At 43.8% G+C, this 12,727-nt stretch overlaps 1 protein-coding gene across 1 annotated transcript in view; it reads right to left on the reverse strand.

The window, feature by feature from the left end:
- Window positions 1-12,727, reverse strand: part of fat3b (FAT atypical cadherin 3b) — a 70,491-nt gene that overhangs the window by 30,879 nt on the left and 26,885 nt on the right. Inside the window, exons 10-27 of the mRNA XM_086176675.1 lie at window positions 11,688-11,824; window positions 10,950-11,225; window positions 10,034-10,244; window positions 9,687-9,901; window positions 9,399-9,557; window positions 9,178-9,299; window positions 8,828-9,010; window positions 8,594-8,708; window positions 8,226-8,507; window positions 6,865-7,215; window positions 5,970-6,143; window positions 5,329-5,859; window positions 4,053-4,417; window positions 3,643-3,796; window positions 2,273-2,380; window positions 2,001-2,184; window positions 1,489-1,709; window positions 466-918 (exon numbers count right to left, since the gene is read on the reverse strand). Of these exons, the coding sequence (XP_086032801.1) occupies window positions 466-918; window positions 1,489-1,709; window positions 2,001-2,184; window positions 2,273-2,380; window positions 3,643-3,796; window positions 4,053-4,417; window positions 5,329-5,859; window positions 5,970-6,143; window positions 6,865-7,215; window positions 8,226-8,507; window positions 8,594-8,708; window positions 8,828-9,010; window positions 9,178-9,299; window positions 9,399-9,557; window positions 9,687-9,901; window positions 10,034-10,244; window positions 10,950-11,225; window positions 11,688-11,824 (4,241 nt within the window). The remainder of the gene's footprint in view (window positions 1-465; window positions 919-1,488; window positions 1,710-2,000; window positions 2,185-2,272; window positions 2,381-3,642; window positions 3,797-4,052; window positions 4,418-5,328; window positions 5,860-5,969; window positions 6,144-6,864; window positions 7,216-8,225; window positions 8,508-8,593; window positions 8,709-8,827; window positions 9,011-9,177; window positions 9,300-9,398; window positions 9,558-9,686; window positions 9,902-10,033; window positions 10,245-10,949; window positions 11,226-11,687; window positions 11,825-12,727) is intronic.

The following is a 12,727-nucleotide window of genomic DNA, read 5'->3' on the forward strand; positions in this document are numbered from 1 at the left end:
GTGTTTTTTTGCAAAAACAATGAATGGCGGACGCTGACGAGAAGTGATACCGAGCTAAGAATGCAAAGTGTTGACTTAAGCAGGGGAAGGCTAGAACTTGCAAACTATAGTTGCGGCTACATTCAAAAAAATTAGTATTTAACAGCCCCAATTATATAATACTGGTTCATTGAAGATATTGATTGGAGACTAGTGGATTTGGAAATTGCCCCATTACCATATCCAAACAGAATGGTATTTCCATGACATGTACAAATCTAAAATATTCAGAAAAAAAATATCACATAAATAATATATTACATTACATTACATTACATTGCATTTGGCAGACGCTTTTATCCAAAGCGACTTACAATAGAATTACATATTTAGGCATATATATATATTTGGGCATTTCAAAATGATTTTGTTACATAAACATTTTCTAAGCCTGTATTTGAAAAACAATATTTTTGCTTGACTGACCTTCACCTCCAAGTCCACAGTGGATATGGACTCAATTAGATCTCTTCTTGTCGTGGCTGCAACCTTAAAGCGAAAGATGGCGGCCTGCTCGTAGTCCAGGGGCTTCACCAGACGGATCAGACCGGTGTCTCTTTCCACGAGAAACGTCCCTCCGTGGTTGCTGTCGAGTGTCTCTCCGCCGACGGCGGTGAAAAAGCCCGACTGTCCAGGGCCCATGTATACTGACCCGAGGGCCGTCCCTACTGCCGTGTCCTCTGGAATGGTGAAGGAGTACTGGGGCTGGCTGAAGGACGGCACATATGCATCCGGAGGAACCACATGGACGAAGGCGGACACCAGGGAATGTTTGGCTGGAGAGCCGCAGTCTGTGGCTTTGACGAAGAAGGAGAGCACGGTCCCCTGAAGGTGGTCTATATTACTTTTTGTCATCATCCAGCCACTGTCTGACTCCACCTGGGCGTAAGACATTTTTCTCTTAATGATTGCATTAACGAGGACGAAAAGCTAAGCACCTCCTACTGTTATAGCGTCTTAATTTCTTGCTATATTTTTCCAGATATCTATCTCAACTTTGCTTTTTAAAAATATCTTGACTAAATAGAAATACTGGATTTGATCATTAATCCACCTGTTATTACCTTGTATACAGACATTTTTTAAATGAATTGTGCTCAACACCTTAATTGTGGCCAGTATAAACAAACAGAAGCATCAGGCTGATGTGTACAACTTTTTCAGGTAACAGATTGGTGTTAATCCACTGTAATTACAAGATGGAGTCCGTTTAAAATACCCCTGGACTGCAAATCACTTAAATTCTCTTATTAAATATACTTAATTGCGTGTCGGATACACTGGTATCAGTATGGCTACACGTGGTTTTGCACACAGATACAAGCTAAAGGTGAGACTCCCGTTACTTCTTTTTAAGAAAGGTGAACAAATGATCACGGCAGTTGTTTGTAATGGTAACATGATAATATCCCGTCCAGGGGAGTGAACAGTAGGGCAAAATGTACTGACCTCCAGAACATCAACTAGTGACAGGCGCGCTTCACTGTAAAGGGAGTAAATGATCCTTCCATTAGCCCCGGCATCGGGGTCAGTGGCCTGGATTTGTGTGACCAAAGAACCTTTGGCAACATTTGCCTTGATGCTCATACGGTACTCCACCGCTCTGAATCGAGGAGCGTTGTCATTCACATCTGCCAGAACCACTCGCACCGAGCAGAACGATGCCCGCCCTGGACACATATCAGGAAAGCAAAGTATGGATTTATTAAATGCATTGCCATTCTGGAAATAGCTTATGCAGTACATAATATGAATGCAAGTTGGGGTGATTCTGTGGCTGCACTAACTGCAAGTCATTTTGGATAAACCCTTGTTAATTGAGAGATCAAAAGTATCCTACTTAATGAAGAACTTTGCGCAAATGTTAATCCCCCCTTGTTTAGTCTGGTATTGATTTGATTTTAAAGAAGGACTTTGGTAAATCATTGAATAGTCAGCATGCTCAGTGCCTGAGATAATACCTCCTCCATCCAGGGCCATGACGGTCAGCACAATGTCCTTGTTTAGGGGATTTTCACGGTCTAATTTCTGAACTGTTGATATGACACCATCCGCATCAATAGTGAAATGAGTTTTCCCAAAGTCATTGATGAATGAGTAGGTGATTTGGCCAAAGAGTCCAGAGTCTTCATCGGTTGCACGGACCTGAACGAACAGGGATTCGGAAAAAAAATTAAGGATCTACAGTGCACATTTCCGGCTTATACAGTAAGTTGTGAGGAGATAAAGGTACCTGAATGACCCTTGACCCAGGGGCAGCATTTTCTTGGACCTCGGCGAGATAAAACCTCTGGCTGAACACTGGGCTGTACAGATTAGCTCCAAGGACTCTTACGATCACCTGGAAACCCCAAAGAAAGTGAACTGTCAAAACTGTGTTCGAAACATTCACACATTATATAAGAAACACTGAGTTGATGCCAGCGGAGTCAACAATACAGTCTTAGGACCAGAAGTTTTAACCTCACATTGGCGTAGCACGTAGTGTTGCATGTTTTTGACAGCAATCAGTCCACCATCAATATGATATTCACAAACAGTTCCCCCGGACTGCTAAATAAAGTCAAATAAAAAAAATCATAACCCAGTGTGGGAAAAGTTGCTGTATTTTGAGGGTATTTTTAAAGGAATGATCAAGTCATGGCAACACGAATTTATCAGGAAACTAAAAACGCATCCATCTTAAAAAATATTTAAAAAGTATTGAGGACAAGTAGGAAAAAATAATGGTTTTTATGAAGTTATGGGACGATGGGGAGCAAGGAAACATCACAACAATTACCACATTAACTGCTTATCATGCATATCGTCTGACTTCAAGCATTTCCTTAAATTTACAATCATTAGTATTATTATTATAATGCAAAGTATAATTACTCTGAGAAATGCATACACATCAAGATAATTATCACTTTGAAATAAGATATTATTATCAGCCTCTTGAGACAGTTTGTGTAACCATCATTATTAGGAGTCTCAGACAACTAGGCTCGGTAATATCAACTTGAGGACGTTGTTGATGTTGTTAGACGCCTTTATTCGTGGGATTTTGTTACGATTTCTAACCTAAAAGAAGTGTATGAATTTCATCACAATAATGAGGTTTTTTGGTGCTGCAAAAAACAACAACAAAAAAAAAAAACATTACCTAATTCTCAGAAACAGAGAGCAAAGCATCAGCTACAAACAAGCGTGATTTTTAAAATGACTGTAGAGGTTCACCGTTAACAGACATGGAGGCATTGAGACTTAATGGGAGCTCTCAAAAAAGATGTAATGGAACAGGGCCAAAAATCCAACATGGCCAACTTGTTATTACCACTCCGAGACAGATGTGAACATGTTTTTCCAGCTGGCAGCTCATCCTCATTTGATACGACATGAACACACATTAACCTCTAACTACACCAGCTGAGCTGCTCTGCCGCCAGTGGTACGATGGCTTCATACAAGACAGCTGGGAATATTTGTCAATTAAAGCGCGGGATTGCTAAAGAAGGTCACTCCACTGCGGTGCCTATGTACAAATACCATCAAGGTTCTTATAAAATAAAGAAAATAAATTGACGAAGTTAAAGTATAACAGCCGCGAAGCTGTTTCACCTGTGCAGTGTTGGTGAAGACTCCATCTGACACGGACACATTAAGCTGGTATGAGATTTTCATGCCTTGTCTCCTCTTGTTAGATAAACTTAGCACCCCTGAATCTGGGTCCATCGTAAACGTCATCCTCTCATTCCCCGAGACAATACTGTACCTGATGGTAGAAAAAGGGGTTATGTTATTATTTTACCCACCTCCAACCGATTAACTATTGTGCAGCCCGATTAATCGGTTGAGTCGCATTCCAGGGAACAAAAATTTGAATTCTTTCTTCCGAGCTGGAAGGTATATGTTCTGTCCACTAATCAATTGATTGAAATGAAATGAAAGTGATTTAACTGGCCGCGCAAATCAGATTCAGCCCATTTCATAAGAAGTTCTGTATGTGATAATGTTTCTTGTTAACCCACCTTAGTCTTTGCGCGTCACATATGTCAGCATCCGATGCCTGAACGCAAGTAACAAAGTGTCCTTGAGGAGCAAGCTCGCTAACAATGGCCTCGTATTGAGCTTGACTAAAAATGGGCGGGTTGTCGTTCGTGTCCGTTACTGTCACAGTGACACTAACATCGGTGCTGAGGGCAGGCTCTCCACTGTCCGTAGCTCTGACAATGAAGTTGTAGCGCTGGGTGAGCTCATAGTCAAGCAAGCGTGCCGTGAATAGCAGTCCACTGTAACTGTCAATGTGGAAGAAGTCGGTGCTGTTGTAGATGTCAGATAGAATTTGGAAGCTCACCACGGAATTCTTTTCCGAGTCTTGGTCCTGAGCCGACACCTACAGGCAGATTAACATTAAGTTTGCACATGGCCATGTATCATGAATGATAAGATCTGTTTTGAGTTTCCCCAACATACTACAGCTCAGCTTCCCTGTGTCCTGAAGGAAAGGAAAACACAGCCTCAGATCATCTTTGTTGGTGAGTGCTCTTTCGTGAGTGCACAAAATTTGCAGCTTGACAAATGTACAAATTGTCCATAACATTCTAGAACATGCATTCGTTCACTCATTATCCATGGTGTCTATCCTGCAGGGTCATTAGGAGAGAAGCAGGTTCCACCCTAGGCTGGTCTCCAGTCGAACGCAGGCCAAATATTGAGATAAACAACCACCGAGTCCCCAATTAATCCACTGCATGTTTTTGGATCTGTAGCAGGAAGCCAGGGAATATGGAGGGAACCCACGCAGGCACGGGAAGAACATGGTAATCTCACAAGGAAATTTTTATACCAAGCCGGAGGTCGGTAAACTAAATTACTCAAACACACACACACACACAAACCCCTGTCTCACACCAAGTGCTCCTTAGGGCATGACTGCAACTCAGCTGATCCAATATCATTACATTTCTTGCATTCTTAGAATCCTTATTCAATTTTACAGTTGGATCAGGTGCCATCGTTAAGCTCAGCTCATTAAACATTTTTACCGAAATCGGTGTGTTCCACGGTGTTTCCCTAAACTTGTTCCTGTTCCTCGGTGCGAGAACACCACTAGTCTATTATTCGCTTAAGGTCAAGAGTTTCCACTGGGAAATTTCTCTGGAAATATCACACCGTCTACCCATGAATAAATTATTTTGCATCTGATGTTTTTCAACAAACTGCTGAAGTGCGGGGAAAAACAGTCACGCATTAAGTATACACAGCGGAGTGACTCGGTAAATAAAGTTTCAGGGAGAGACCGACCTGTAACACGCTGGTTCCGATCATGGAGTTCTCCGCTAGCACGGCGGAGTACGAGGTGTTTTGGAATAACGGCGGGTTATCGTTCACGTCAAGCACGACGATGTCCACGTCCACCTCGGATTTAGCCCCCGTCAGGGTGTCCGTGGCTTTCACCGTCAACCGGTAGTACTGCATGGTCTCGTAGTCTAACGGGTAAATAACGGTGATGATTCCGCTGTCAAAGCCAATGTCGAACTGGAATGACGGGTCTCCATCGATGAGACTGAAAATGATAGTCTGGCCCTCTGGACTCGTGGCATTGATGCTCAGCAGGGGGCTGAAGACGGGAACGTCCTCTCTGACGGTGATGCCGTAGAAGGGCTTGTCAAACACCGGCATGGCTTTATTTACCACAGTAATGGGCACCTCCACCTCGCTGGACAGAGGCGGGGAGCCACTGTCGGAGGCCACGATGAAAACCCTGTACTCTGCGTTGGACAAGTCCGCCTCAAAGGACCTCTTCAATGTCAGCTCACCGGTCACTGTGTTCATCTGCAAGCAGAAGACACGCGAGGTTGAAACACAAGCAGCGGCATGCCTTCATTATCAAATTAGGAAACCGTACAGCCTGAAATATGCGTAAAGAAAACAACAGTGCCGACCTCAAAGTTCCTATGTGGCTCTTTGAGCTTGTAAGAAACCTCTCCGTTCAAACCAGAGTCTCTGTCGATGGAAGACACTTGGAAAACCGCTGATCCGGGCGCTGCTTCGACCTGCACGGCTGCGTAGTAAGGGAGGTTCACAAACTCCGGGGCATTGTCATTAACATCCTCCACCTAAACACATGGCCAGATCACAATGGATTCTTAAAAAAATAAAATAAACGACTAAATGCATTTTTAAAATTTCTAAAATCAATTGACTAAATTAAAAGTAACCAGTTGCCATTATTTTTCTCAGTTTCTTCATTTTCTTTTGGGATTTTTTTCAAGGAATATTACATACATTTAAAAAAGGGATTTACATAGAACAAATAAAAATGAGAAAAAAAAAAAAGATATTTCTCATGCGTTTGTCAAAAATTAAGCAGTCAGAAGGTTCAAAAGTATATATACAGGAAATTCATTTCCTGTATATTTCAGGACTTTCCTGAAATATACAGGACTGTCTCGGAAAATTAGAATAAATTTTAACGTTCTTTATCTTCTGTAATGCAATGACAAAAACAAAAATGTCACACATTCTGGATTCATTACAAATAAACTGAAATATTGCAAGCCTTTTATGATTTGAATATTGCTGATTATGGCTTACATCTTATGAAAACTCAAAAATCCTATCTCAAAATATTAGAATATCATGAAAAAGTCATTTTTGTTTTTTGAATTGCATTACAGAAGATAAAGAACGTTAAGATTTATTCTAATTTTCCGAGACAGTCCTGTAAGTTGTATTTATGATTACTTGATCAGTGTTGTTTGTGTAAGAACAGCGGTGTCTGGGGAAATAAAGGATCTAAAACAAGATTAAGACAAATCCTGATCCGCCCAAACTCACCTGCACTTGCACAGTGACCCTGGCCACCTTCAGTATCTCATCTTCTTTGCTGACTTCCACCACCAGCAGATAGCTCGCCTTCTCCTCCCGGTCGAAAGGCACGCCAGTAGTGAGCACCACCCCGCAGGTGGGTCTGATGGTGAAAAATCCGCCCGGGTTCAGCAGAGAGTACTTCAGGGGTTCATTAAGGCGTTGGCCAACTGTATTGACGACGGTCACTACAGTGACATTTGGCACGTTCTCTTGAAGAGATGCTGTGTAGACTGGGAAAGTGAACGAAAGTCCACTGTCCATGGCGTCTCTGACAAGAACTGTGACCAGTGCCAAGCTGGAATAACGTCCATCCCATACCTAGATTAAAAAAAGAGCAAACGAACACAAACAACACAAATAACACTGACAGGTAAAGGCACCTTAGATGTGTTTCACCACTGAACTCAAATCGCACCTAGATACATTTTTCAAAGCTTCGTGTTATTCACGATACCCGCAGCTCCGTCGATGTGCTGAAGAACAAATCCAAGTACTTCACATTTTAATCTAATCTAGATTTTAATATTTTTCACAACTACAAATGTGAAAATCTGATGACTTGTTGTCGTTGTTGTTGCTGCCTCTGGCTAGGGCAACTTGTGGGACTCTTGATTCTGCATCTCCCCCTCCTTCCTCCTTGTTTTGAATAAAACAAGAAAATATCTCTAGCGCGCAAGATCTGATCAGATAAGGGGTACGACGCACAAACCCAACCAGAGAGCCCCCTGCATCTTAAGTATCTGGTATTCGCTGGAGGTCAAATTCATTTCCATGATGTTTGTTTGAGGTGGTGGGACCAAGTGATTGGGTTAATGTAATGTAGGTCCTTGGTCTTTGGACTAATTGGGCGGGAGAGGTGGTAAACATTACTTTTGCTCAAATGGCTTTCCAGAGGTTTTCTACCTTCACCTTCTACCTTCAAGGCAATTCACCACTTTACATTCAGATAAAGATGGCAGAGGTACCATGCAAAGTGCTAAGCGGCTCATCGGGAGCTGGCAGTGGCTCAGCATCTTACTCAAGGACACTTTGACACGCTCCATGAGGAGCACAAGATTGAACCAGCAATATGGTGATTACTAGACTCCTACTCTACTCAATGCCAAGCACCAGAAAAACAGCGAGCTCTGTGAAAAAGTCATTTTGATGATTTCGTCTATATTTAGTGACACGTTTCACTTTTTGTTTTACGATACATTTATGAAGTGACAGAATGGATTTCAACTGTGTTATCGTACTATGTTTCAAAAGGCGTGATATGAATAACATTTGTTATTGTATGTAATGACTTTACAAAGCCGGTGAACAAGTGCGGCCGATTAACCAACCTTCACGTTGAAGCGATAGCGGTCTTTATTGAGATTGTGATTGATGACGGTAATGACCCCGGTGCTGCGCTCCACAGAGAAGTGCTCCAGGCTGCTGTCCACCAGAGAGTAGACTAGTTGGGGAGTAATGGAATTTTCAGGGTTCGGACCGAGGTCAGAGTTCGTATCGGGGTCGAAGGCTTCGACCCTGAGGACTTCGACCCCCGTGTATGTTGGCAGGAGGAGGACCGCCTCGTACATGTCCTGAGAAAACTTGGGAGGTGAATCATTGATGTTGATCACCTTGGAACAGAAAAAAAAAAAGAACACAACACCGCATAGAGTGATTTGTCAGGCTATAAATGTAAAATGATTTATCACCTACTTACCTTTATAAAGACCTCTGCTGGTCTGTCAGCACTTTTAGAGGGCTGACCATTGTCTCGTACGTGAACTCTGAAGAGGAACTCCGAGAATGTCTCATAGTCAAGATTGGCGATTGTCCTGGAGTAATTCAAAAAGGGAAATCTGCATTGCTTCTTTTTCCTTTCACATAGATCATTACGATCTGCCAGATATGCTAAGCAGGAGAGCATCCGGCCAGAAATCTTGACGTCACCCACCGAATCGATCCAGTCCCGGAGTCCACGCTGAAAAACATGCGAGCGGTCTCGTCGAGGATCTGGAACATTAACAGAGCGTTGTGGTTTCGGTCCCCGTCGGTCGCCTGTATGACTAAGGGTTTGCCATCTTCTCCCAGCACCACGCTGTTGACAGGAGCAGCTTCGCTGATTGAGCCCATATACCTGTGAAGGTAAAAAGAGGGCATTGCCATAAAACAGGAAAGCTACCATAAAATTACTCTGGACCAATGACATTTTGTCAGGAGTCACTGCGGCTCAGCAAACAGCGCAGGAAATGTTCAAAGCCAAAACAATTTTCTGCAATAAGTCAGTTTGGACATCCGTGGTACCTTATTTTTTGGAAGACAGGTGGGCTATCATTTACGTCGCCCACCTGTATGATGACAGTAGTGCTGGCCTCCACTCCAGCCATGTTCAAGGCGTGCACCACCAGAAAGTACGACGTTTTTTGCTGTCCGGAGAAAAGACCGTTTTTGTTGAATCGCACGGTTACATTTAAACACGTGGTGTAAATATGCACGCAAACCGTAGAAGGGAAGCGTTGACAAACCTCAAAGTCTAGAAGTTTGCGAGTGGTAATTACACCTGTATGATGGTTGATTAAGAAGCAGTGATCCTCGTTGCCGCGGGTGATGTCGTAAATGAGCGCTGAGCGACTGAGGGCGCTAACAGTGGTCACGTGTGTTGCAACGGTGCTGTTCTCCATTATCTGCGTGGACAAGTTGATGAGTGACAGGAAACACGCAATCCTGACATCTAATCGAAAAATGACAACGCGACACTCAAGAGACGTAGCATCCGTCCGCGATTAACGTTTCCCACCCGTATCTCCTTTTACCTCGGCCTGATATTCCGTCAGGGTGAATTTCGGCTCGGAGCGGTCAGAGAGCACCAGGGAGATTCGCACCGACGCCGTGGCCATTAGCGGTGGAAATCCGCTGTCCGTGACACGAACGGTGAGGGTGTAAAAACCTACAGAGGAGAGATCCAGGTCCCTGGCGATGAAGATAAGCCCGGTGGCATTTTCTATGCCAAACACGCCCCCAGTGTTGCCTGTGGGAAGAAGAAAGGTGACAAATATCACTTCCCGCTGATCCTCCTCAGGCAATGCATTCATACTTAAAAAAAAAAAAATCAAAAAACTGACTTTAATATAAAATGTTTCTCTATCAGTGAACACCACACCTGCTTCTATAGTGTAGGTGAGATGCCCATTAATCCCATTGTCTTTGTCCAGAGCAGTCACTTGCAGCACAAAAGTGCCCATGGGGGAAGATTCATAGGCTACTGCATCATATATGGTGCTGGTGAAATAAGGAATGTTATCGTTGCAGTCTTCCACAGCCACCAAGATACGGGCCAGGTCCCGGTTAAAAGGAAACTCCTGGTCTTTGACCTGGAGCGGCATCAGGCAAAATGAGAGTTGAATATAAATAGACTTTGGAAGGCCATAAACCGAGTAAATCAGCTAAAAGGAACATATTTTTGATGGGAGCACAGCCAGAGCGCACACACACGCGTACTCTCTCTCTCTCACACATACACACACACACACACACACACACACACACACACACACACACACACACACACACACACACACACACACACACACACACACATGATTATATTCCAAACATGACACAAGGTTTCATATCAACGCCATCTTTCCCGAGTGATACTTTTATTGTGTATAACGGTACATTCGGAAGCTCTTAATTTTATATTGACTGGCGTGGGAAAATAGATTGAGATGGCTGGAGCTATTTCCATTTTAAGCACCGATTCAGAAAATAAAATCATAAAGCAAAATCGTGTTTGGCCAATTTTTCAGTTGTAGAAAAACCTCTGCAGTACGGTATCGCTTAGATAATACTGAAAAAGTGTTCATACACGGGCCACATTTAGTATTGCCTCATGGTGAATCAAATATTGGGAGCTACGCTCCGATGAGTGGATATATACTCCCTTCAGTTCTCACGCATCTACTTTTATCTTTTACCGTGGCTGAAGGTGGTATCGACGTGCCCCGAGCTAACCGGGCACGCATAAAAACGAAAAGTAAACCAAAACCAAAACTTTATTTTGACTTCAGCTTCACCATGATTGTGAGGATGTGCTGGGTTCTGGCCTCGTAGTCCAGCCTGTCCGCGGTGTAGACGACCCCTGTGCTGGGGTTGACCCTGAACAGCCGCATACTGGCCGGATCCACGCTGCCGTAGATGGAGTAGCTCAAACGACTACGCTCATCCATGTCCGACGCTCTGACCCGCAGGAGCTCCATATCCACGGGCACGTCCTCCGAGACGCTTATATCGTAGGCAGGTTGCGAGAAGACCGGAGGGTTGTCGTTGCTGTCTTGTATCCGAATGAACACCTGAATAACAAAGAGGATAGATGGTAGTTATTTTTGGCTTGGTGGATACGGTTTATAAAACTGCTCGGTGTATTAGCCGGTGAGATAAGAGTCCCGGTGTAGAGTTCAAATTGGAGACCGATAATGTTTGATTCAGTTGTTAGGTAATGGTCTGCCCTCAATTTTTCATTTGCAAAGAAGTGATAGATACTAAGGCAGAGGCTCGGGCTTATCCCATTAAACCACAAATATTAAGGATTTTCTGCACAGGGTATAGCCAGTAGGCCAGCCAAGAGTGCCGGAGCGCACAAAATGTCAAAGACAAAGCAACAAAAACCATATTTCACAGTCAGGAAGAGATAATTTGAAGAAGGGCGAGTGTAGGAAGGAGTACAGATCCCCTCGGCGTGGGTAACGATAATTAAATTCGATATGGTTCCGGAAAGTAGTTGCCGGCGCGTGACGCAAAAAAAGTGGGTGTACCTGAGCGGTGGCGAAGTTGGTCCCGTCCGTCACCTGTATGGTCATGTTGTACACAGACTGCACCTCTGCATCCAATGGCTTGGCTACAACCAGCGTCCCCACCCCCACTTGAAGGTCGAACTGCATGTCAAAACTCCCTAGAATCACACACACACACACACATTCGTAATGCTTTAGTATTCACTTTGCGTGGCACTCTTAGGTGCTCTAAGTTATTACTGTGTAATTATTTTGGCCAGCTGCCTGCATCTGGAGCTGGAGGGCGCAGGAAATAAAGAACTAAGACGCGATGCAATGTAGCACCGAACTCAGCTGTCAGCCCGAGAGCTGCGAAGAGCCACACAAATGTCTGTCTTATCACACCGAAACACAACCCATCACGGAGATCAAAAACCTGCAGCGGGGTCTTTTCCACAGGCGATGACTGTACAGTTTAGGGGCTTAATGTTTGATTAGGGTGAGCGAGAAGAATGATACAGCGCACGTTAGGTATTCAAGACCATCCTTCGTCTCATTGCAGCCCCTCTCTCTTGAGATATCTGGGAGCTTGAGCTCTTCTCAGCATATGAATACTGATAGGACATTTTTCACTGAGCCAGTGATGTGTGTTCGGTCCGTCGGTGGGATTCTTCCTTTTTTTTTTTTTCCCCTCACGGAGGCGGTGGTCAATGTGAGACTAAGAGGGGACGATCGCACGACATTAAGAAATAACTGCGCGTGTTCTGCGAAAGCAATTAAGCATCCTGTTTTTTTTTCTGCTTCGGACAATCCGGCGGTGCTTCACCCTTAGTTTTCTTATTCTCGGCGGCAAGTGCGAACCCCGACGTATGATAAGTATACCGAGAGAGTAGCCGTACTTAAAGTAATATTTAGAGTGACTTATCGCTTAGTCCCTTTGTCAATATTTAATGGCTGGGGAGCGGTGGGGGATTTGGGGGGTGTTCGTCACTTTCTGCACTGACAAGCAATATCTGAGTGGGTCACTGTATTGTTTGGAGATATGATCTCAGCACGTCTTTCAGATCAGTGATACATGAACA

This window comes from Fistularia commersonii, chromosome 29, assembly GCF_037954325.1.
Source record: "Fistularia commersonii isolate RoL2024-O1a breed Wild chromosome 29, RoL_Fcom_v1.0, whole genome shotgun sequence".
In the NCBI taxonomy this organism is placed as follows: Eukaryota; Metazoa; Chordata; class Actinopteri; order Syngnathiformes; family Fistulariidae; genus Fistularia; species Fistularia commersonii.